Source organism: Aethalodelphis obliquidens, unplaced genomic scaffold, assembly GCF_003676395.1.
Source record: "Aethalodelphis obliquidens isolate GAN/ISIS:26980383/991018 unplaced genomic scaffold, ASM367639v1 scaffold13, whole genome shotgun sequence".
NCBI classification, from domain to species: Eukaryota; Metazoa; Chordata; class Mammalia; order Artiodactyla; family Delphinidae; genus Aethalodelphis; species Aethalodelphis obliquidens.
This window is the reverse complement of record NW_020837957.1, coordinates 12167532-12189258: the sequence shown is the minus strand read 5'-3', so window position 1 is coordinate 12189258 and position 21727 is coordinate 12167532. Positions and strand designations below refer to the sequence as shown.

Below are 21727 nucleotides of genomic sequence, written 5' to 3'. Positions count from 1 at the left end.
TGTATAATGACCTTTGTGTATTGTTTCAGCTTTTGGCTTAAAGTCTATTTTGACTAATATAAGCATAGGTACACCTGATTTCTTTTGGTTTCCATTTGCCTGCAAAATCTTTTTCTAATCCTTTACTTTCAGTCTAAGTATGTCTTTAAAGGTGAAGTGAGACTCTTGTAGGTAGCATATATTTGAGTCTTTTTTAAAAAATTTCTTTCAGTCCCTCTATATCTTTTGATTGGAGAATTTAGTCCATTTACAATTAATTGTAATTATTGATAGCTATGGACTTACTGTTTCTATCTTGTTAACTATTTTCTGGCTGTTTTTATAGTTTTTGTTTCTCTCTTCCTCTCTTCCTTTGTGATTTGATGATTTTCTGTAGTGGTATGTTTTGATTCCTTTCTTGTATCTACTATAGGTTTTTGCTTTGTGGTTATCATGAGGCTTACATAAAATATTTTATACTTATAACAATGTGTTTTAAGCTGATAACAACTACAAATGCATACAAAAGCTCTATGTTTTATACTCAAACACACATTTTATACTACAATGTTGTTTGGTTTTTTTTTTGCGGTACGTGGGCCTCTCCCATTGTGGAGCACAGCCTCCGGACGTGCAGGCTCAGTGGCCATGGCTCATGGGCCTAGCTGCTCCGCAGCATGCAGGATCTTCCCGGACTGGGGCACGAACCCATGTCCCCTGCATCGGCAGGTGGACTCTCAACCACTGCGCCACCAGGGAAACCCACTACAATGTTTTTGATATCACAGTTTACATCTTTTTATATTGTGTATCCATTAACAAGTTATGTAATTATAGTTCTTTTTAATACTTTGTCTTTAACCTTTATACTGTAGTTCTAAGTTATTTACCTACCACCATTACAATTTTAGAGTATTTTGAATTTAAGTGTATATTTACCTTTACTGTGAGTTTTATACTTTCATATATTTTTATGTTACTAATAAGAATCCTTTTGTTTCAGCTTAAAGATATCCCTTTAACATTTCTTGTAAGGCTGCTCTACTGGTGATAAACTTTTAGCTTCTGTTTGTCTAGAAAACTTTTACCTCTCCTTCAATTCTGAAGGACAACTTTGCCACATAGATAGAGTTTCTTGGTCAGCAGATTTTTCTTTCAACACTTTTAACATATCATTCTACCTCATTCTGGCATGCAAATTTTCTGCTGAAAAATATGCTTATAGTATTATGGGGATTCCCTTGTATATAAGAAGTTGCTTTTCTCCTGCTGCATTTACCCACCTTTTAACTTTTGAAAATTAATTTTATGTGAGTCAGTATGGATCTCTTTACATTGATATTCTTTGAGCTTTCTGGATCTGGATGTCTCTTTGATTTTCCAGGTTAGGGAAGTTTTCAATCATTATTTCTTTGAATAGATTTTCAGCCCCTTTCTCTTTCTTTGCCTGGGACCTCTGTAACATGTAAAAAGTACATTCTTTTTAATTTTTCTTCCTCTAATTGGATGAATCCCACTGCCTTGTCTTTGAATTCATCAATCCTTTCTTTCTTTTTGAATTTTCTTTTATTTATTTTTTTATATAGCAGGATCTTATTAGTTATCCATTTTATACATATTAGTGTATATATGTCAATCCCAATCTCCCAATTCATCACACCACTACCCACCCCCCCACCACTTTCCTCACGTAGTGTCCATACGTTTGTTCTTTACATCTGTGTCTTAATTTCTGCCCTGCAAACTGGTTCATCTGTACCATTTTTCTAGGTTCCACATACATGCATTAACATACGATATTTGTTTTTCTCTTTCTGACTTACTTCACTCTGTATGACAGTCTATATCCATCCATGTCTCTAGAAATGACCCAATTTCGTACCTTTTTATGGCTAAGTAATATTCCATTGTATACATATGCCATATCTTCTTTATCCATTCATCTGTCGATGGGCATTTAGATTGCTTCCACGTCCTGGCTATTGTAAATAGTGCTGCAATGAACATTGGGATGCATGTGTCTTTTTGAATTATGGTTTTCTCTGGGTATATGTCCAGTAGTGGGATTGCTGGGTCATATGGTAATTCTGTTTTTAGTTTTTTAAGGAACCTCCATACTGTTCTCCATAGTGGCTGTGTCAATTTACATTCCCACCAACAGTGCAAGAGGGTTCCCTTTTCTCCACACCCTCTCCAGCATTTGTTGTTTGTAGATTTTCAGATGATGCCCATTCTCACTGGTGTGAGGTGATACCTCACTGTAGTTTTGATTTGCATTTCTCTAATAATTAGTGATGTTAAGCGGCTTTTCACGTGCTTCCTGGCCATCTGTATGTCTTCTTTGGAGAAATGTCTATTTAGGTCTTCTGCCCATTTTTGGATTGGGTCATTTGTTTTTTTAATACTGAGATGCATGAGCTCTTTATATATTTTGGAGATTAATCCTTTGTCCATTGATTCGTTTGCAAATACTTTCTCCCATTCTGAGGATTGTCTTTCCACCTTGTTTGTAGTTTCCTTTGCTGTGCAAAAGCTTTTTAAGTTTCCTTAGGTCCTATTTGTTTATTTTTGTTTATATTTCCATTACTCTAGGAGGTGGATCAAAAAAGATCTTGCTGTGATTTATGTCAAAGAGTGTTCTTCCTATGTTTTCCTCTAAGAATTTTATAGTGTCTGATTTTACATTTAGGTCCCTAATCCATTTTGAGTTTATTTTTGTGTATGGTGTTAGGAAGTGTTCTAATTTCATTCTTTTACATGCAGCTGTCCAGTTTTCCTAGCACCACTTATTGAAGAGACTGTCTTTTCTCCATTGTATATCCTTGCCTCCTTTGTCATAGGTTAGTTGACCATAGGTGCGTGGGTTTATCTCTGGGTTTTCTATCCTGTTCCATTGACCTATATTTCTGTTTTGGTGCCAGTACCATATTGTCTTGATTACTGTAACTTTGTAGTATAGTCTGAAGTCAGAGAGTCTGATTGCTCCAGCTCCGTTCTTTTCCCTCAAGACCGCTTTGGCTATTTGGGGTCTTTTGTGTCTCCATACAGATTTTAAGATTTTTTGTTCTAGTTCTGTAAAAAATGCCATTGGTAATTTGATAGGGATTGCATTGAATCTGTAGATTGCTTTGGGTAGTAGAGTCATTTTGACAATATTGATTCTTTCAATCCAAGAAAATGGTATCTCTCTCCATCTGTTTGTATCATCTTTAATTTCTTTCATCATTGTTTTATAGTTTTCTGCATACAGGACTTTTGTCTCCCTAGGTAGGTTTATTCCTAGGTATTTTATTCTTTTTGTTGCAATGGTAAATGGGAATGTTTCCTTAATTTCTCTTTCAGATTTTTTATCATTAGTGTATAGGAATGCAAGAAATTTCTGTGCATTAATTTTGTATCCTGCAACTTTACCAAATTCATTGATTAACTCTAGTAGTTTTCTGGTGGTATCTTTAGGATTCTCTATGTATAGTATCATGTCATCTGCAAACAGTGACAGTTTTACTTCTTCTTTTCCGATTTGTATTCCTTTTATTTCTTTTTCTTCTCTGATTGCCATGGCTAGGACTTCCAAAACTATGTTGGAATAATAGTGGTGAGATTGGACATCCTTGTCGTGTTTCTGATCTTAAAGAAAATGCTTTCAGTTTTTCACCATTGAGAATGATGTTTGCTGTGGATTTGTCATATATGGCCTTTATTATATTGAGGTAGGTTCCCTCTATGCCCACTTTCTGGAGCGTTTTTATCATAAATGGGTGTTGAATTTTGTCAAAAGCTTTTTCTGCATCTATTGAGATGATCATATGGGTTTTCTTCTTCAATTTGTTAATATGGTGTATCACATATGATTTGCATATACTGAAGAATCCTTGCCTCCCTGGGATAAATCCCACTTGATCATGGTGTATGATCCTTTTAATGTGTTGTTGGATTCTGTTTGCTAGTATTCTGTTGAGAATTTTTGCATCTATATTCATCAGTGATATTGGTCTATAATTTTCTTTTTTTGTATTATCTTTGTGTGGTTTTGGTATCAGGGTGATGGTGGCGTCATAGAATGGGTTTGGGAGTATTCCTTTCTCTGCAGTTTTTTGGAAGAGTTTGAGAAGGATGGGTGTTAGCTCGTCTCTAAATGTTTGATAGAATTCACCTGTGAAGCCATCTGGTCCTAGACTTTTGTTTGTTGGAAGATCTTTAATCACAGTTTCAATTTCATTACTTGAGATTGGTCTGTTCATATTTTGTATTTCTTCCTGGTTTAGTCTTGGAAGGTTATACCTTTCTAAGGATTTGTCCATTTCTTCCAGGTTGTCCATTTTATTGGCATAGAGTTGCTTGTAGTAGTCTCTTAGGGTGCTTTGTATTACTGCAGGGTCTGTTGTAACTTCTCCTTTTTCATTTCTAATTTTATTGATTTGAGTCCTCTCCCTCCTTTCCTTGATGAGTCTGGCTAAACGGTTTATTAGTTTTGTTTATCTTCTCAAAGAACCAGCTTTTAGTTTTATTGATCTTTGCTATTGTTTTCTTTGTTTCTATTTAATTTATTTCTGCTCTGATCTTGATGATTTCTTTCCTTCTTCTAACTTTGGGTGTTGTTTGTTCTTCTTTTTCTACTTCCTTTAGGTGTAAGGTTAGATTGTTTACTTGAGATGTTTGTTGTTTCTTGAAGTAGGATTGTATTGCTATAAACTTCCCTCTTACAACTGCTCTTGCTGCATCCCATAGGTTTTGGATCATCGTGTTTTCATCGTCATTTGTCTCTAGGTATTTTTTGATTTCCTCTTTGATTTCTTCAGTGATCTCTTGGTTATTTAGTGATGTATTGTTTAGCCTCCATGTGTTTATGTTTTTTACGTTATTTTCCCTGTAATTGATTTCTTATCTCATAGCATTGTGGTCAGAAAAGATGCTTGATATGATTTCAATTTTCTTAAATTTACTGAGGCTTGACTTGTGACCCAAGATGTGATCTATCCTGGAGAATGTTCCATGCACACTTGAGAAGAAAGTGTAATCTGCTTTTTTGGATGGAATGTCCTATAGATATCATTTAAATCTATCTGGTCTATTGTGTCATTTAAAGCTTGTGTTTCCTTATTAATTTTCTGTTTGGATGATCTGTCCATTGGTGTAAGTGAAGTGTTAAAGTCCCCCACTATTATTGTGTTACTGTCGATTTCCTCTTTTAGAACTGTTAGCAGTTGCCTTATGTATGGAGGTGCTCCTATGTTGGGTGCATATATATTTATAATTGTTATTTCTTCTTCTTGGATTGATCCCTTGATCATTATGTCGTGTCCTTTCTTGTCTCTTGTAACATTCTTTATTTTAAAGTCCATTTTATCTGATATGAGTATTGCTACTCCAGCTTTCTTTTGATTTCCATTTGCATGGAATATCTTTTTCCATCCCCTCATTTTCAGTCTTTATGTGTCCCTAGGTCTGAATTGGGTCTCTTGTAGACAGCATATATATGGGTCTTGATTTGGATCCATTCAGCCAGCCTGTGTCTTTTGGTTGGAGCATTTAATCCATTCACCTTTAAGGTAGTTATTGATATGTATGTTCCTATTACCATTTTCTTAATTGTTTCAGGTTTGTTTTTGTAGGTCCTTTTCTTTTCTTGTGTTTCCCACTTTGAGAAGTTCCTTTAGCATTTGTTGTAGAGCTGGTTTGGTGGTGCTGAATTCTGTTAGCTTTTGCTTGTCTGTAAAGCTTTTGATTTCTCCATCGAATCTGAATGAGATCCTTGCTGGGTAGAGTAATCTTGGTTGTAGGTTCTTCCCTTTCATCACTTTAAATATGTCATGCCACTCCCTTCTGGCTTGTAGAGTTTCTGCTAGAAATAAGCTGTTAACCTTATGGGAGTTCCCTTGTATGTTATTTGTCATTTTTCCCTTGCTGCTTTCAATAATTTTTCTTTGTCTTTAATTTTTGCCAATTGGATTACTATTTGTCTTGGCATGTTTCTCCTTGGGTTTATCTTGTATGGGTCTCTCTGCACTTCCTGGACTTGGGTGGCTATTTCCTTTCCCATGTTAGGGAAGTTTTCGACTATAATCTCTTCAAATATTTTCTCGGGTCCTTTCTCTCTTCTCTTTCTGGGACCCCTATAATGCGAATGTTGTTGCGTTTAATGTTGTCCCAGAGGTCTCTTAGGCTGTCTTCATTTCTTTTCATTCTTTTTTCTTTATTGTGTTCTGCAGCAGTGAATTCCAGCATTCTGTCTTCCAGGTCACTTACCCATTCTTCTGCCTCAGTTATTCTGCTATTGATTCCTTCTAGTGTAGTTTTCATTTCAGTTATTGTATTGTTCATCTCTGTTTGTTTGTTCTTTAATTCTTCTAGGTCTTTGTTAAACATTTCTTGCATCTTCTTGATCTTTGCCTCCAGTCTTTTTCCAATGTCCTGGATCATCTTCACTCTCATTATTCTGAATTCTTTTTCTGGAAGATTGCCTATCTCCACTTCATTTAGTTGTTTTTCTGGGGTTTTATCTTGTTCCTTCGTCTGATACATAGTCCTCTGCCTTTTCATCTTGTCTTATCTTTCTGTGGATGTGGTTTTTGTTCCACAGGCTGCAGGATTGTAGTTCTTCTTGCTTCTGCTGTCTGCCCTCTGGTGGATGAGACTATCTAAGATGCTTATGCAAGTTTCTTGATGGGAGGGACTGGTGGTGGGTAGAGCTGGCTGTTGCTCTGGTGGGCAGAGCTCAGCAAAACTTTAATCCACTTGTCTGCTGATGGGTGGGGCTGGGTTCCCCCCGTGTTGGTTGTTTGGCCTGAGGTGACCCAACACTGGAGCCTACCCATGCTCTTTGGTGGGGCTAATGGCGGACTCTGCGAGGGCTCACGCCAAGGAGTACTTCCCAGAACTTCTGCTGCCAGTGTCCTTGTCCCCACAGTAAGCCACAGTCACCTTCCACCTCTGCAGGAAACCCTCCAGTGCTAGCAGGTAGGTCTGGGTCAGTCTCCTATGGGGTCACTGCTCCTTCCTCTGGGTCCCGATGCACACACTACTTTGTGTGTGCCCTCCAAGAGTGGAGTCTCTGTTTCCCCCATCCTGTCAAAGTCCTGCAGTCAAATCCTGCTAGCCTTCAAAGTCTGATTCTCTAGGAATTCCTCCTCCCATTGCCAGACCCCAGGTTGGGAAGCCTGACGTGGGGCTCAGAACCTTCACTCCAGTGGGTGGACTTCTGTGGTATAAGTGTTCTCCAGTTTGTGAGTCACCCACCCATCAGTTATGGGATTTGATTTCATTGTGATTGTGCCCCTCCTACTGTCTCACTGTGGCTTCTCCTTTTTCTTTGGATGTGGGGTATCTTTTTTGGTGAGTTCCACCAGTGTCTTCCTGTCAATGCTTGTTCAGCAGTTAGTTGTGATTTTGGTGCTCTCGCAAGAGGGAGTCCATCAATCCTTTCTTTCACTAGATCTAATCTGCTATGAATCCCCCTATTGAATTTTTCAGTTCAATTGTATTCTTCAGCTCTATAAATTCTGTTTGATTTTTTTTGGGGGGATATCTTCTATCTCTTAATTGAATTCTCATTTTGTTCATGCATTTCTCCTTGACCATGGTAAGCATCTTTATGACCATTATTTTGAATTCTTTACTAGTTAAATCACTTATCTCTGTTTCAGAAATATCAGTTTCTGGAAATATATTTTGTTTTTTTTATTTGGAAAGTATTCCCTTGTTTCTCCTTCTCTTTTTTTTTCTTGACTCTCTGTATTGCTTTCTGTGCATTAGATAAAACAGCCATCTTTCCCAACTTGACAGAGTAGTCTCATGTAGGAGATGAGCTTCATTAATCAGCCCAGCCGAACCTTCTGGTTCTCTCAAATCTTTGTGATTGTCCTAGTCACCATAGTTAGTTTAGTGGCTCTTAGTAATTGAAGGTGTACCTAGACCTGTCAGGGTCCCAAAGTGGAGGATCACAGTCAGAACCTAGATGCCGGTTGATTAGATGCTAAACCCTTAGGCAGCAGCTGGGAAAGTATGTAGATTATCCTTTCAGGGAGAAACTAGGAGGTGGCTTTTGCCTGCACCCTCTGCACTGAGCCAGGATGTATAGCCATGGTCGTGGTGGTGGTGGTAGGGCATTCCTTTACCATTTAAAAATGGATTCTTTGTTTTCTACAGTCCTGTGAGACTCATTTGTGCAAGCCCTATTAGAGCCACACAAAGGGGAGACCATGACTCGGGCAGCAGCTGCAGAAACTGGGGCACCACACAGGTGTATAAGCTCCTTCCAAAGAGATGTTGGTGACCTGCTCCCCCTGGGTCCATGGAGGACCACAGCTAGCTCCAAGAGTGTGCAAACTAGAAGCTGGAATTTTAGGCACAAGGTTGTAAAGTGCACAGTCAATCCCCTCCCAGGAAGAGACTGGAAAATGGGCGTTTTTGCCTGCTCCCTCTTTGCTAAGCCTGGGGGTATAGTGATTGCTAGCATATGTGCCTGTTAAGAACTGCTTCTTTGTTTTTTATAGTCCTGTAGAACTTGTAGAAACAAGCCCCTTTGGCTATCAGAGCTAAGTGTTTTGCGGGGTCTGTCTCTTGGGTGGGAGCCTTAAAAGTTGGAATCCTTGATGTGCTGCCCAAACCCTTCACTCCTCAGGGAGAAGCTGAGAGTTGGGGGTATTGTCCTGATTGCATGGTGTTGTACCAGGGGTAGAGTTTATGGCGAGTGTGTTTCAGCCTTTCCTACCATTTCAACGTGGGATTTTCATAGTTGCCTGATGTGTAGGAGTCACTCAGCTTGTTTCTGGATTTCTCTCAGAGGAAATTCCTCCATGTGTAGCTGTACATTCAGTGCATCTGGGGGAGGAGGGAAGTTCAAGAGCCTCCTATGACACCATCTTTGTCCCTCCTGCAAAGGATTTCATATACATTGCTCTAAAGAACATATATAAATGGTAAATGAACACATGAAGAGATCTTCAATATTAGTCAATAGGGAAATGCAAATCAAAACCATAGTGAGGTACCAATTCATATCCATTAGAATGTCTAGTATCAAAAAATGAAAAATAACAAATTTTTGTAGGGTGAGGATAAATTGGAACACCTGTGCATTGCTGGTGGGAATGTAAAATCACCACTGATTTGCCACTGTGGAAAACAGTATGGTGATTCCTTTAAAAGTCAAAAATTTGATTGCCATATGAGCCAGCAATTCCACTTCTACATATATACTCAAAATAATTGAAAGCAGGGACTCAAACAAATACTTGCACACCAGTGTTCATAGGAGCATTATTTGCAATAGCCAGAAGGTAGAAACAACCCAAATTTCCATTAACAGATAAAGGAATAAGCAAAATGTGACATATACATACAATGAAATGTTATTCAGCTCTAAAAATAAATGTAATAATGAATCTTGATAATTGAATGCTAAGTGAAATAAGCAAGACACAAAAGGACAAATATTGTATGATTCTACTTATATGAGGTATCTAGAAGAGGCAAATTCATACAGACAGGAAGTATGACAGAGGTTACCAGGGACTGGGAGAAAGGGAGAATGAGGAGTTATTGTTTAATGGGTACAGAGTTTCTATATGAGATGATGAAAAGTTCTGGAAATTGATAGTGATGGTAATTTCACAAAATCGTGAATGTACTAAATGCTACTGAATTGTACACTTAAAAATGGTTAAAATGGTAAATCTTATGTATATTTCACTGCAATTAAAAAAGTTTTAAAGCACACTTAAAATTTTACTATATTTTTTTGATTCCTAGAGTTTGCAAATCATTAATAGGTTTAAATATCTCCTTCTCATAGAGGCCCAGAACAACATTTCTAAATTCCTAAAATGCTGCCTGAGATGCTGTTTCTGGTGTTTAGAAAAAGCAGTAAAGTTTTTGAACAGAAATGCCTATGTTATGGTAAGTAGCTTATTTTTATTTACTAAACTGCTTCTTTGCAAACCCAAACCCCATGTCTACATTTCCATCTCTAAAGCACTTGTGCATCAAGCAGTTGAATCACCATGTTGTTATAAGAATTTGTGAATCCAATGCATCATTCAGGGCTATGTTTTCCTAGTTGAGACAGTAACTTAACTGTAGTTCATTATTACCTTCAATACCTTTTTGGAGAGGGAAAATATTATTTACCTTAGAAGTAAAAAAATGTGCTAGATTGAAAATGATTTTGTTTGTATTTGACATAGTTTAGTGGGAGGAAAGCTTACCTAGTCTATGTTTCACTGTGAAAAGAAAATATTCTTCTAATTCTGGGATTTACATATTTTTAAGGAAGGGTCTATTTCTTTTTATGATTCTTATTTTGAAATGTGTGGGAACTGATAATGCATAGCTGAATTTGTTACTTATTTCCTATGGGAATATGGAGGCTTCTAAAGAGATTTCTTTTTAAATAGGGGATCCAAAAATATTATTCTAAAATTTAGCAGCTACAACCTTATAACACTTGCATATTATCACAGTGATATAGGGTCTGCATGGGTGATTCAAATAGTTATGGACATTCAAAGAGTCATTAATATACCTCCAGTGAGAATATTGTATTGAGCCTTTTAATCAATAAAGCAAGTGTATTAGAAGGCACTGGGTTTCCTGAGAGTAGTTTTTAATGTGAACGCTACAACGTTTAACCCATTCAGCAACAAACCATAGCCAAAACACTTCAAAGACAGAAGCTGTGTCCTGGGATTTGCGACGAAGATCTACCTGTTTGAAGCTGTCTAATCCCCATGGAGTTAAGGGCAACTAGCAACCAAAACATACCTTATTGTCAATGACTCTGAGAGTTGTGCAGAGTTGAGGACACACACTGCCCAAGCCTCCCATGAACCCAACTGTTGGAAAAAGGAATGAGAATAACTGTGTGGGTGACAGAATTAATTCATGTTCCTGTCACTGGATTGTCTGTTGGTCTTGTTAAATTACGTTACTGACTCCAGAATAATATCAACTGTCTTCCTCAGATTGCAATATATGGCAAAAACTTCTGCAGGTCAGCGAGAGATGCTTTCAATCTGCTGATGAGAAATATTTTAAAGTAAGTAATCAGGTTGAGCATGGCAGTAGATGATTTGGTGAAGCTTTAGCATCCATACTTCACATGTTGGTGGTCTTATTAGACATGAATCTTATCTTTTATTTTAATAGATTTAAATCTTCACCTTCACACCACTAATTTCTTCATATGTTTTAGAATTATTGCTCCCATCATCCACCTATGCCTTTATACCCACTGGCACTTATTCATTTTTAGTATCCCCTATGCTCAAGAAATTCCCCACATGAACATTATCATCATGCTTCTGACTATTCCCCCCTCCCAAAATTGACAGAGTCTGAGTGAACAAAATCAGAGAACCAGTGCAGCCATCCTCAGGATTCAGGGTATCCATAGTCCTCGAATTAGAGAGAGAAATGCTGACACCACCAATAGCACCTGACAGCCTTACAATGCCATCTTCTGTTTACTCCATTATAAATAAGTCAGAAAATCATGCCTGGGTTCTAACTTCATTTCTTGCATTTAACAAAGGCCAAATAAAATTTCAGCAAAGACACATCAAAATGAACTCATGAATTATTTACTCTCATAAATTTCTGATAACAAATATAATTTAAACACAAAATTATACTTTCTTTTTTCTGATTCTCAGAGTTGCAGTTATGGATAGAGTGACAGACTTTGTACTAATCCTGGGGAAGATTCTAGTTGCTGGGTGTATAGGTAAGTAGTAGTATTAGTAATAGTAGTAGTAGTAGTAATAAGTTTAACATGTGCTTAGAAAAACTTCTTTACTACAAAAAGCTATGTTCCTTTGCAAATGCACAATATACATGTTCTGCCTTTTCACTCTAGGTGTCCTGGCCTTTCTACTCTTCACAGAAAGACTCCCAATGATTATCGTAGGACCAACATCTTTAAATTACTACTGGGTACCTTTGCTGGTAAGAGCTGATGTCTTAGTAAGTTTGGGCTGCTACAACAAAAATACCATAGACTGGGTGGCTTAAACAACAGGGATTTATTCCGCACAGTTCTGAAGACTGAGAAGTCCGAGATCAAGGTGCCCACAGATTCAGTTCCTGGTGAGAGCTTTCTTCCTAATTTGCAAAGGGACACTTTCTTGCAGTATCCTAACATGGTCGAGAGAGATTTCATCTCTCCTGTCTTCTCTTATAAGCGCACTAATCACATTCACAAGGGCTCCTTCATTGTGACTTCATTACTTCCTGAAGGCCCCACCTCCAGATGCCATCACTTTGGGGATTAGGTTTCAACATATGAATTTTGAGGGGACACAATTCATTCTATAGCGTCTGGGTAACATTGACTCTGATTTATGAGAAATGGCAAAATAAAAAACCAAAAAGGAATAGGAGAAATAATGATAGCTAACATGATTGGTCTTACTTTGAGGCCAAGCCTCATTCTGCTTTAGAGCTGGGGTCCCTTGGAAGCAACCCCTGAGACAGAGGATTGCATGCAGAAGGCTTATTATGAAGTGCTCTCCTGAGATACACTTGAAAGGAAGTGAGGAGGACAGGCCCAGGCAAAAGAAGAAGCTGACCCATGCGGCAATTATAGCTGAAGCCTCAGACATAATTACAGGAAATTCTGACAAAGGGACTAGGCCTCTGTATGCTGCATCAGGCAACCGTTGGCCAGGGGTTGCCCTCTGAATGATGGTGTAACCTTGGGTGAGGCAGTTCCCTGCAAGAGCAATTCCTAGTGAGCAAAACAGCTGAGTCATCAGCAGCCTACATACATTCCCAACAACTAGGGGATAGATGTGGCATCTGGAGAGGACCTGGGGGGAGCCCTGCGAGATCTATTACAGTATATTAACTCACTCAATCCATGTGTCATAAATACCATTATTACTCACATTCTCCCTTTCCCCACCAACAATCTTATGTAGGAAGCCCAGAGATGTTAGGTGACTTGTCGAGTGAGTGCCTGAGCTGTGATTAAACCTAGGCAGTGTATGCTCTTAACTCCTATGCTTTACTGCCTCAGTGTGCAGGATCCTAAATCTGGGATGTTTTTGGTAGGCACTGGGGATAGTGATAAGAAAATTGGCAGGTAAACTAGTACATTTTGTTTAAATCCCAGTACAAAGGCACTCAAAAACTTTATCATTGAATTTTGTACATTCCTATATTGAAATCTTTTCCAACACAGAGTATTTCAAAGCGTCCTCATCATGATTTTATTTAAAACTGCATTATTGTTCTTTTGGACAAGTTAATGGCATCTTCATTCTCTTCTCTGCTCATTTACAGACAGTCATGATTGGATCTTACCTAATTGCACATGGATTCTTCAGCGTCTATGCAATGTGTATTGAAACAATTTTCATCTGCTTCTGTAAGTTTTCAGTATATGTGTTTTCCCCCTCTGGTGGATAACCAAAAGATGAAAAGGTTAAGACCCAGTCTTTTAGCTGGCTTGTGGATTTGCTATGACCTGGCTGAAACTGCAAAACAGTTTATTTGGAAAGAGACATTGTCTAGTAGATGCTTTGTAAACGTTAAAGGCTCAGAGATGGAGTTTGCAAAGCACTGGAGGGTCAGGCATCATGGCATGGTGTTAGCATGAAATTATTTTAATTTCCTAATGTTTTCAAATTTATAATAATGACTGGCTTCTGTTGTGCTTTATTAACAACTGAAGACATAACTGGGCTTTGAGGCTGGGCTTTGGGGACTCTGAGGACAGCCTTTATACCTTCTGATAAAGCCAAGCTGGCAATGGTTTCAAAGACACATGGGGCCAATTCACACTGGGTAACACGATGACAAATAGATAGGATTCATAGAGAGGCATGTTTAGGAAATGGCTAGATCAACTCTGACGCATAGTGTTAAAATACTTCAATAGAGCTTTCATCACTGACTTCTTCACTGTGCTTCTATGTGGCATGTGCACCTCACGTATGCAGAATGAATATGTTTTCTATTAATACCTCATCTTTTTTTTTTTGCGGTACACGGGCCTCTCACTGTTGTAGCCTCTGCCGTTGTGGAGCACAGGCTCCAGACACGCAGGCTCAGCAGCCATGGCTCACGGGTCTAGCCGCTCCGCGGCATGTGGGATCTTCCCGGGCTGGGGCACGAACCCGTGTCCCCTGCATCAGCAGGCAGACTCTCAACCACTGCGCCACCAGGGAAGCCCCAACACCTCATCTTAAAAGCCCTGGAGAACCTAGTGCCCATCAGGAGCTTGATCTGTCCTTACCTTCAACCTAGATAACGTAGGGTCACAGGTGAAAGAACAGAACTTGTTAGCCCTACAACTAATACCCCCTGAGAGATTATTTCTCTGGCACATTGCTCTTAAGAGAAGCAGAGAAAACATTCTATGACAGGGCATTACTGAGTGATCTACTTGTATAAAATGAACAGTTTATTTTTTAGTGTAACTCACAGCACCAACTGCATGCTGGGGTCAGGAGAGGATATATATATATATCTCCCTAAAGATACTAACTTTAGGGAGATATATTGAAGGAAAAAACCTTCTAGAAAATGGTTTGATTTTTTTTTCTGAACATTTAACAAATCAATTTTCAATAACTGGACAAATTAATCAGGAGAACTTTGTGTACAAGTTAGCTCTTCCTCTGGCTATAAATGGAACTGGAATGTTTAATCTTTTCCTAGTGCTTCAGTGGTTTGTCAGGAAAAGCCATCTACAAAATACCACATGAACAAACTTCAGCTCAGGTATGAGGTGGAAGAAGGAGCATGGGAATAAGGTAGCTTAAGACACAGAAGAGACAGATCTTGAATGTTCAGAGGTCTCTCCTTTCATCTCAAATGCTAATCATGGGAATGAAACTGGTAGAGCCCACTGGGATCTTCCTGATTCTTGTAACTGAAAAGTTTTCTCAAAATGCATCCTGGGAAATGTTTAGAACCTATCAGTTTCCAATCTTTGGAAGCTTTGGCAAATCTTGTAGATTTTAATTTTGACAGTAGATTTTAAATTTGAGCACTAAGAAATGTTTTCCACTCATCTATATTACTAATTGCCAACTTCTTGAAAAGCAGGTATAATTTCAGCCTTATTTAACACATTGTGTGTTGAATGTGAATAGTTTCTTTTTGGATGTTCTTGTCTTTGATAATAAAGAACAAGAGAAGCCAAATTGTATTTTTCTTCCCTCTGCAGCTGTTACTATGGGCAACATCTAACTTTGGAAAATTTTCTTCTTAAATGATACTCTAAGGCAAATTATGATTGTGTGGAACTGTACCTTTTTAAAAAATATATACCTCTTTATACCTATTTTCTTGACTGCCAGAAAACTGGTGATTTTAAAAATGCAAACCATTTGCAAACAAACACTTCATTTATAGAGACATAGCATCCTTTCAACATTACAAGGCGATGAGAATTCTGGTCCCAGGATGGGAAAAAAACAATAGTTGTAGATGATTATTTTCATTATTATGTGATTGATACCACAGTTCCTACCAATCCCTCAAAAGTAATAATGATATAAATATACAACATATGATATGTGATATAAGATATAGAAATATGATTAAGGAAAAAAGAACAAAAATGTTCAGCATCTATCATGTTCCCTTCTTAGCTTTTCATTTTGTATGTGGGGAAAGTCACTGTGAAATCTAATGTAAAAATCTAATAAACCAATAATCCAACCATTCCTAAGAGAGTATGATGAAAAATAACTTAGATTTATTCCATAAATCTGTGATTATGCTATATGGTTTTATATGATACTTCTTATCCTGTATTTCATAATAAATAAAGGCTAAAATAGCATAATATTTTTAATATACTAGTCAAAACAGTTTCAAGTTGCATTTATATATTTATTGAGATAGATATTATCAGCTGTGAATTATATGTATCTGCAGGAAATTTAATTCCATGCAAACTTCTCCTTGCTTCTCAGCATCATTCTCATGTTTGTCCCCAATCACCCAACAGATGTGTGCTCAGTGAATATCCATCATTTTATTATTAGCCTAAGCAAAGCAGGAATATAAACTCATGTATTACAGAAGTCAGCAAACACTGTATTAGCTTTTGAATATAATCTGAGGTAAACTACAAGGATTTAGGACAGGACACCATTTAGTTAAGTAGGATGAGAACTGAAGTAGGTGTCAAGAGACTGGGTCCTCACCTCATCCTGTTGCCCCAGAGCTTTCAATTTCAGGAGAATCATTTTACATCCCTGGGTCTCAGTTTCTTCATCTGTAACATGAGGGTGTGAATTACCATTAAAACAGACTTTGAACTCTGAAATTCAATTATTCTCTACATTTATCACACCATACTTTTTATTCAGCTTCATCTCAGAGGATGTGGCAATTTACCTCTCTGAAATGAACAGTCGTTAGAATTTAAAGATAACACATTTGAAAGGACATAAAAGATCTTATTAACCTTTAAACTATCAAAATAAACCTCTTTGGAGTGGGTGGGATTTAGGAAGTTTCAGTGCTTCCTGGCAGAGGTTGAAGCTTCTTACTTTGACCAGCATCAGCTACTTAACTGCACTAATTTGTCTTATATTTGACTTTCTAACACTGCTTTCTCTGATTTTTCCCTGTTCGACTCTCCAATTTATAAAAATGCATATAATTGTTCTGCTGCTGTTGCTGCTTTTGCCTGCTTTGGCTGCTGCATATACAGGTGAAGATCTGGAAAGAAATGATGGATCTACAGAAAAACCCTACTTCATAACCCCTACCCTGCACGGAATTCTGAACAAGAAGCAACTAGTTCCCCAGAAGCAGAAAGAGTAGAAAAGCTCCAAACAGTGCCATTCATTTTTAAGTAGAAGTTTTGTAAATTAGGTCATTTGTATTTGAAAATGATGCTTTTAAGTAATGTGAAATTTCAGTGCTTATTCCTAAAAAGCGAGAACTTGGTACCATCTGAGGTATCAGGCAATTGATGACAGTAGCCTCTGTGAACTAGGATACTTTACTTTATAGTGGTCCCAGCTGAAGAGCGAGGTGTAAATGTCACACATTTTTTTAAAGTCTATAGCTGAAAGTGTTTCCAAAACTTTTATAACTTGGCATGCTGTTTCCCATTGCAGCATTTTGATAGCCTTTCTTTTTATAAATGTATATTTGTAAAGGGTATTCAGGAAATTTTTGAAAGCACTATAAATGTGTAATCAATTAGCCATAAAAAGATTGATTTATAGTTAACCAGCATATGGTACTAAATTTGTAAATATGGTGCTATGGTTATATTTATACTGTTCAAGCTAGTGGACAACATTCTAAACTGTGATTAAACTTGTATTAATGGTTCCCTAGGAAGTATATTTCAGTAAGTGATTCGAGACCATAACAAACATATAGACATTAATGTTATACAGGTTCCATAGGCTGCATTACTAGGTAAAACTTACTGTGGAACCTTCATAGGCCATTTTGTTTTAGTGAAATTATATCTATAGTGAAGTTGAATCTGAGTTCTGGAATGTCATTTCCAATAATATGAACCTCTGGCCACCATGAAAATATTCTGAGCAGAACTGAGATGGCCACATAACTCATGCCATTTGTCTGTAACCCAAATAGAGATAAATCCCTATTTTCCTATGCCCATCATATAGAAAATGGGTATGGATCTGTTTCAGAAGAGTGATTATATCTGTTATGAGTTTCTAGATTAAAGAGATGATGTGGCTTTTTTCTATAAAAAGTTTAATTTTAGCTTAACTTTCGGTGAAGAAAGAGAAAAGATAAGAAAGACACTTCAGATTTTACCCTAAGGAAATATTAGCCCTTCATAGGTACCTCATCTTGTACCTTTACAAGAGGCATACTGTAGGTTAGGAAATCTCTTCCTGAAGGGTTTAGGAGGAGAGTTACTTTCATACTCCACCCTTGCTGGCCAGAGCAACAAACCAGGCTCTGGCGTAGCAAAGCATGAATCAGACACTCACGTACTTTGCCTATCCATCTCCTATGTGCAAGTGCATATGACATGGCAAACAGTGTAACAATGTACCCCAAAAGGAGCATTGAATCAATAGTATCCTTTTGGCTTTTACACTAAGTTTGTATATAAGGATTATTTATGTCTTGACAGAAAGGAACATGTTGATCTAACATTTTGATCTGATATATGATCCATGTATCCAAGAAGAGAGTCAGAAATGTATTATTGTTATAAATATAAATAGTAATTTATTTAATGACCCTGAAGTGTGGGAACCTAGATTTAGACTGACTTCATAGCAGCTTAATAGCAAGAAGCTAATGAATAGGGGAGATTTTCAAAATATTGGTCCTTCTATGGCCACCGTCTTGCTCTTGGCTTGCTTTCTTGAGATTACTGCAATCAAAAGTGTCATTTGGCTTCATACCTTGGCTAATACCTTCTTCACTCTCATGCTCCTTGAAGTATAATTCAGAGAACAGTGATAACCTATCTTTCTAGATAGTTATTATTTTATTATTCAGTAATACAGGGTTCACAACAAAAATCTAGTAAAATGGTTACCTCTAACTTAAATATTGAAAAATTATAAGGAATAAGTCCCCTTTTAGGAGTAGTTGAAAAATTCATAATGATGAAACAATTTTAAATTTTTTGTGTACGTATCAGAATCACTCTGAGAAATTGTTATAAATATTGATACATGTGCCCCCCCCACCCCAAGAGATTCTAAGTATTTGGGTGTGGGGCAGCTTGTGAATTATTATAAAGTTCTCTAGTGATTCTGAGACACATAAAAGTTGGAAAATCACTTGCATAAAATATAAATCAACATGTGTGAAATCATTTGGCCTATTTTTTCCTTATAAGCCTGGCTGTTCTAGGAGTTAGAAAATTGAGAAAGACAAAGGAGATTAATTTGGAGAATTCTAACAATCATAACTTCTGTATTTTAGATCCTTGGTACTAGATGGGGGCCCATGTTTTAAATGCTTAACATTTAAATCTGCTGATTAGACCAGAAAATTCTCCACAGTAAAAGTATTCACTGAACTATATGGAGATAGATACATTCTAAACTTGGCTATATTTTAATAATATAACCCTTGGTTGCAAAATCATAGGAAAAGCAATGTCGTTTGGTTCAATATTCTTAATAAATATTCTTTAAAAATCTCTAAGTATAGAAGTTTTAACTATATTATGTGCTTAATTCTAGTTAGAAAAATATTTTTCATTAATTACTTCTTTGTATAATTGAAATATAGAGAAAAATGAGTTGAGAAAAATTTAAAAGCCACTTTCTTATAAAGAAATTAAGATAATAACTGAAAAAACAGAGCCATACTTCTAAAAATTTTGGGTTCAAAGATTTGAAATATATTGAAAATTTACAAATCTTTAAAAAAAAAAAAACTGTACCACCTAAATTGTTGCTCGAAAAACAAAAGCAATCTTGAACTAATATGGTAACTTAGAAGGCAAGTTGAATACATCATACTTTTTAGGAATTTGAAGGTGAATTTAGAAATTCCTCATACATCTTGTTTTTTGTGTAGTTACATTTGCTCTCTAAAAGAAGATAAAACTTATTTCCTTAATCATGCAGCTGAGAGGCACGTGCTATTGGCAGAATCAGACCTGGTACACAGAATGAGATAATATCTTATTGATATAATAACAAGGGCTGATTGTTTTCTCATAGTTATGTTTACAATAATGTTGATGCCAAACTATGCTGTTTTTTAGAATAACATTTTGAACTGCTGTAAAGCAAGTATGCAGCAGATGGCGATGTTACTTCTCTTACAGTTTTGCTTTGATATTTACCCTGTGCCATTCTTCCTCCTAGTGGAAGATTTAGAAAGAAACGATGGTTCTGCTGAAAGACCCTATTACATGAGTCAATCTCTGCTGAAGATTTTGAACGAGCAAAATGCACAAACTAAGAAGCAGTAGAAGTGCAAACTCTGGTCATCCTGCAGCGGTGTTACCTTTCCCTCATCTGCTGTGTATGTGCTACACTTGTTTCATAAGTGCTTTGTGTATGGAACACTGTATTCACGACCTTGTTGGCTTTTATTTGCATGTTTTATACCAAAGCTTATACTGTAATACGTGAAGCCATCAGAAGTTGCAAGGGAATTGTTAATAACACGGAACATTTTTTATACTAAGATCTTTTGTTTTGTAATTCATTTTTAAATAGAATGGCTAGGATGTTTTGAAAATGCTAGTGAATATGTTAATATTGTTTTAAATATTAGATTGAAAAATGATACATTATTTAAATTGGTAGCTCCTAATATATTTTTAAAATTACAACTAAAAGACTTCTGCAGGGAAAATTGGTAAACAAAGTAAAACAGAAGATTTTAAAGTTTTCCCCACTCCTGTTTGACAATAAATCGGTAAAAGGAGCGCCACATTCCAGATTTTGCTCTAAGTATAGACTGTTTCCTATTAAACAAATTGTCAATCATCCAGCCTTTACGACTTAGTCCTCTCTGACAAAGTGCCTTACTGGCTGTTTAATATTACCCAGCTTTTGTGGGCAAGTTTACACACATTGTTAAAAAAAAAAGAATCCTGCAATGTTTAGTGATTAAAACAAGTCTTCTTGCATTTGTTTTTTTCTTAGCTCACTGGTTGAAAACCATTTGTCATTTCAGTATGTTTGATATCCTCACTATATAGACTACATTTTGCAGCATAAACAATTTCCCTTGCGCCTAGTGGACATTCATGAATGTGTACTACACGCAAGAAAAAAACCTGAAAGGACACTTGTTAGGTTTGTTTTTTTACTAAAAGTGAGTTTAAAATGTAATCTTTTCTATGATAGATATTTGAAAATACAATAGGTATAAGACTACATTTCTCAGTGTTTTACACAGATTGGAAAGGGAAACTTGAAGAAATTACAAAGGGAAACTTTACCCCTAGAAAGGGTGCTCACAGATGTCATGTACTGAATAGCTCCATTTTAAATGATTGTTTATTATCATCAATGAGCGTTCTATGTATGTTATTTCCATTTTCTAACTTTTGATATGAAATAATCAGTTTATTCATGTTACTTTTTATTGTGCTAATATGAACAAGAACATAATTTCTAATTCAATTTTAAATAATTTTATTAGTACTAACTTTAAAGAAAATGATTTCAGTTTGTTACTCAGTGTTACAGAAAGAGTCCATAAAACATTCACCCTAAGGGAATGTCAATCACACAATGATAATTTGTGAAAGCTTTGAGACTCTATAGTAAGTTCCTAGCAGTTTATCTATTATATTTAAATGTGACTTTGGATATTCTTTTATGCCAAAAACGAACTCATATGAGCACAAGACAGTCTGAGCTCTATAGTCAGTATGCTTCTGCTGTGCAGAAATATTAGGAACATATTGCCTAAATATCTTTGATAACTAAACTGTTTAATATTTAATGAAATTTGTTGTTACTCATTGTTTTAAATCTATTTGTTTTTTCTTCTAATAAAGATTTAGATAAGAAAAAGCTCTTTGCTTTTTTATTTCTTTAAGCTAGAAAAACCCATCTATCATCATGACAAAATCTCCTCTGTATCAAATATCTAGGTTTTTTTTTTAAATCTAGATTTATCTTTAAACTTGTTTTCCACTTTTTCTCTAGCTGTGCACTGATTGCCAAACCAAATAACTGAAGCTGATAATTTATACAAAGTAAATAAGTCAAAGCTAAATGGATAAGAAATGGAGTTTTTTAAAAACCCAAACAACAGCCTAAATTAGTTAGTTGGTCTTTGTTTTAATTTGCCAAAAGTT

General features: G+C 36.5%; 1 protein-coding gene across 1 annotated transcript in view; it reads left to right on the top strand.

The window, feature by feature from the left end:
• Positions 1–21381, top strand: part of SLC44A5 (solute carrier family 44 member 5) — a 159859-nt gene extending 138478 nt beyond the window's left edge. The window contains exons 16-21 of the mRNA XM_027114094.1: positions 9773–9876; positions 10941–11014; positions 11631–11701; positions 11834–11922; positions 13261–13345; positions 19773–21381. Of these exons, the coding sequence (XP_026969895.1) occupies positions 9773–9876; positions 10941–11014; positions 11631–11701; positions 11834–11922; positions 13261–13345; positions 19773–19879 (530 nt within the window). The 3' untranslated portion in view covers positions 19880–21381. The remainder of the gene's footprint in view (positions 1–9772; positions 9877–10940; positions 11015–11630; positions 11702–11833; positions 11923–13260; positions 13346–19772) is intronic.
• The last annotated feature ends 346 nt before the right edge of the window (positions 21382–21727 follow it).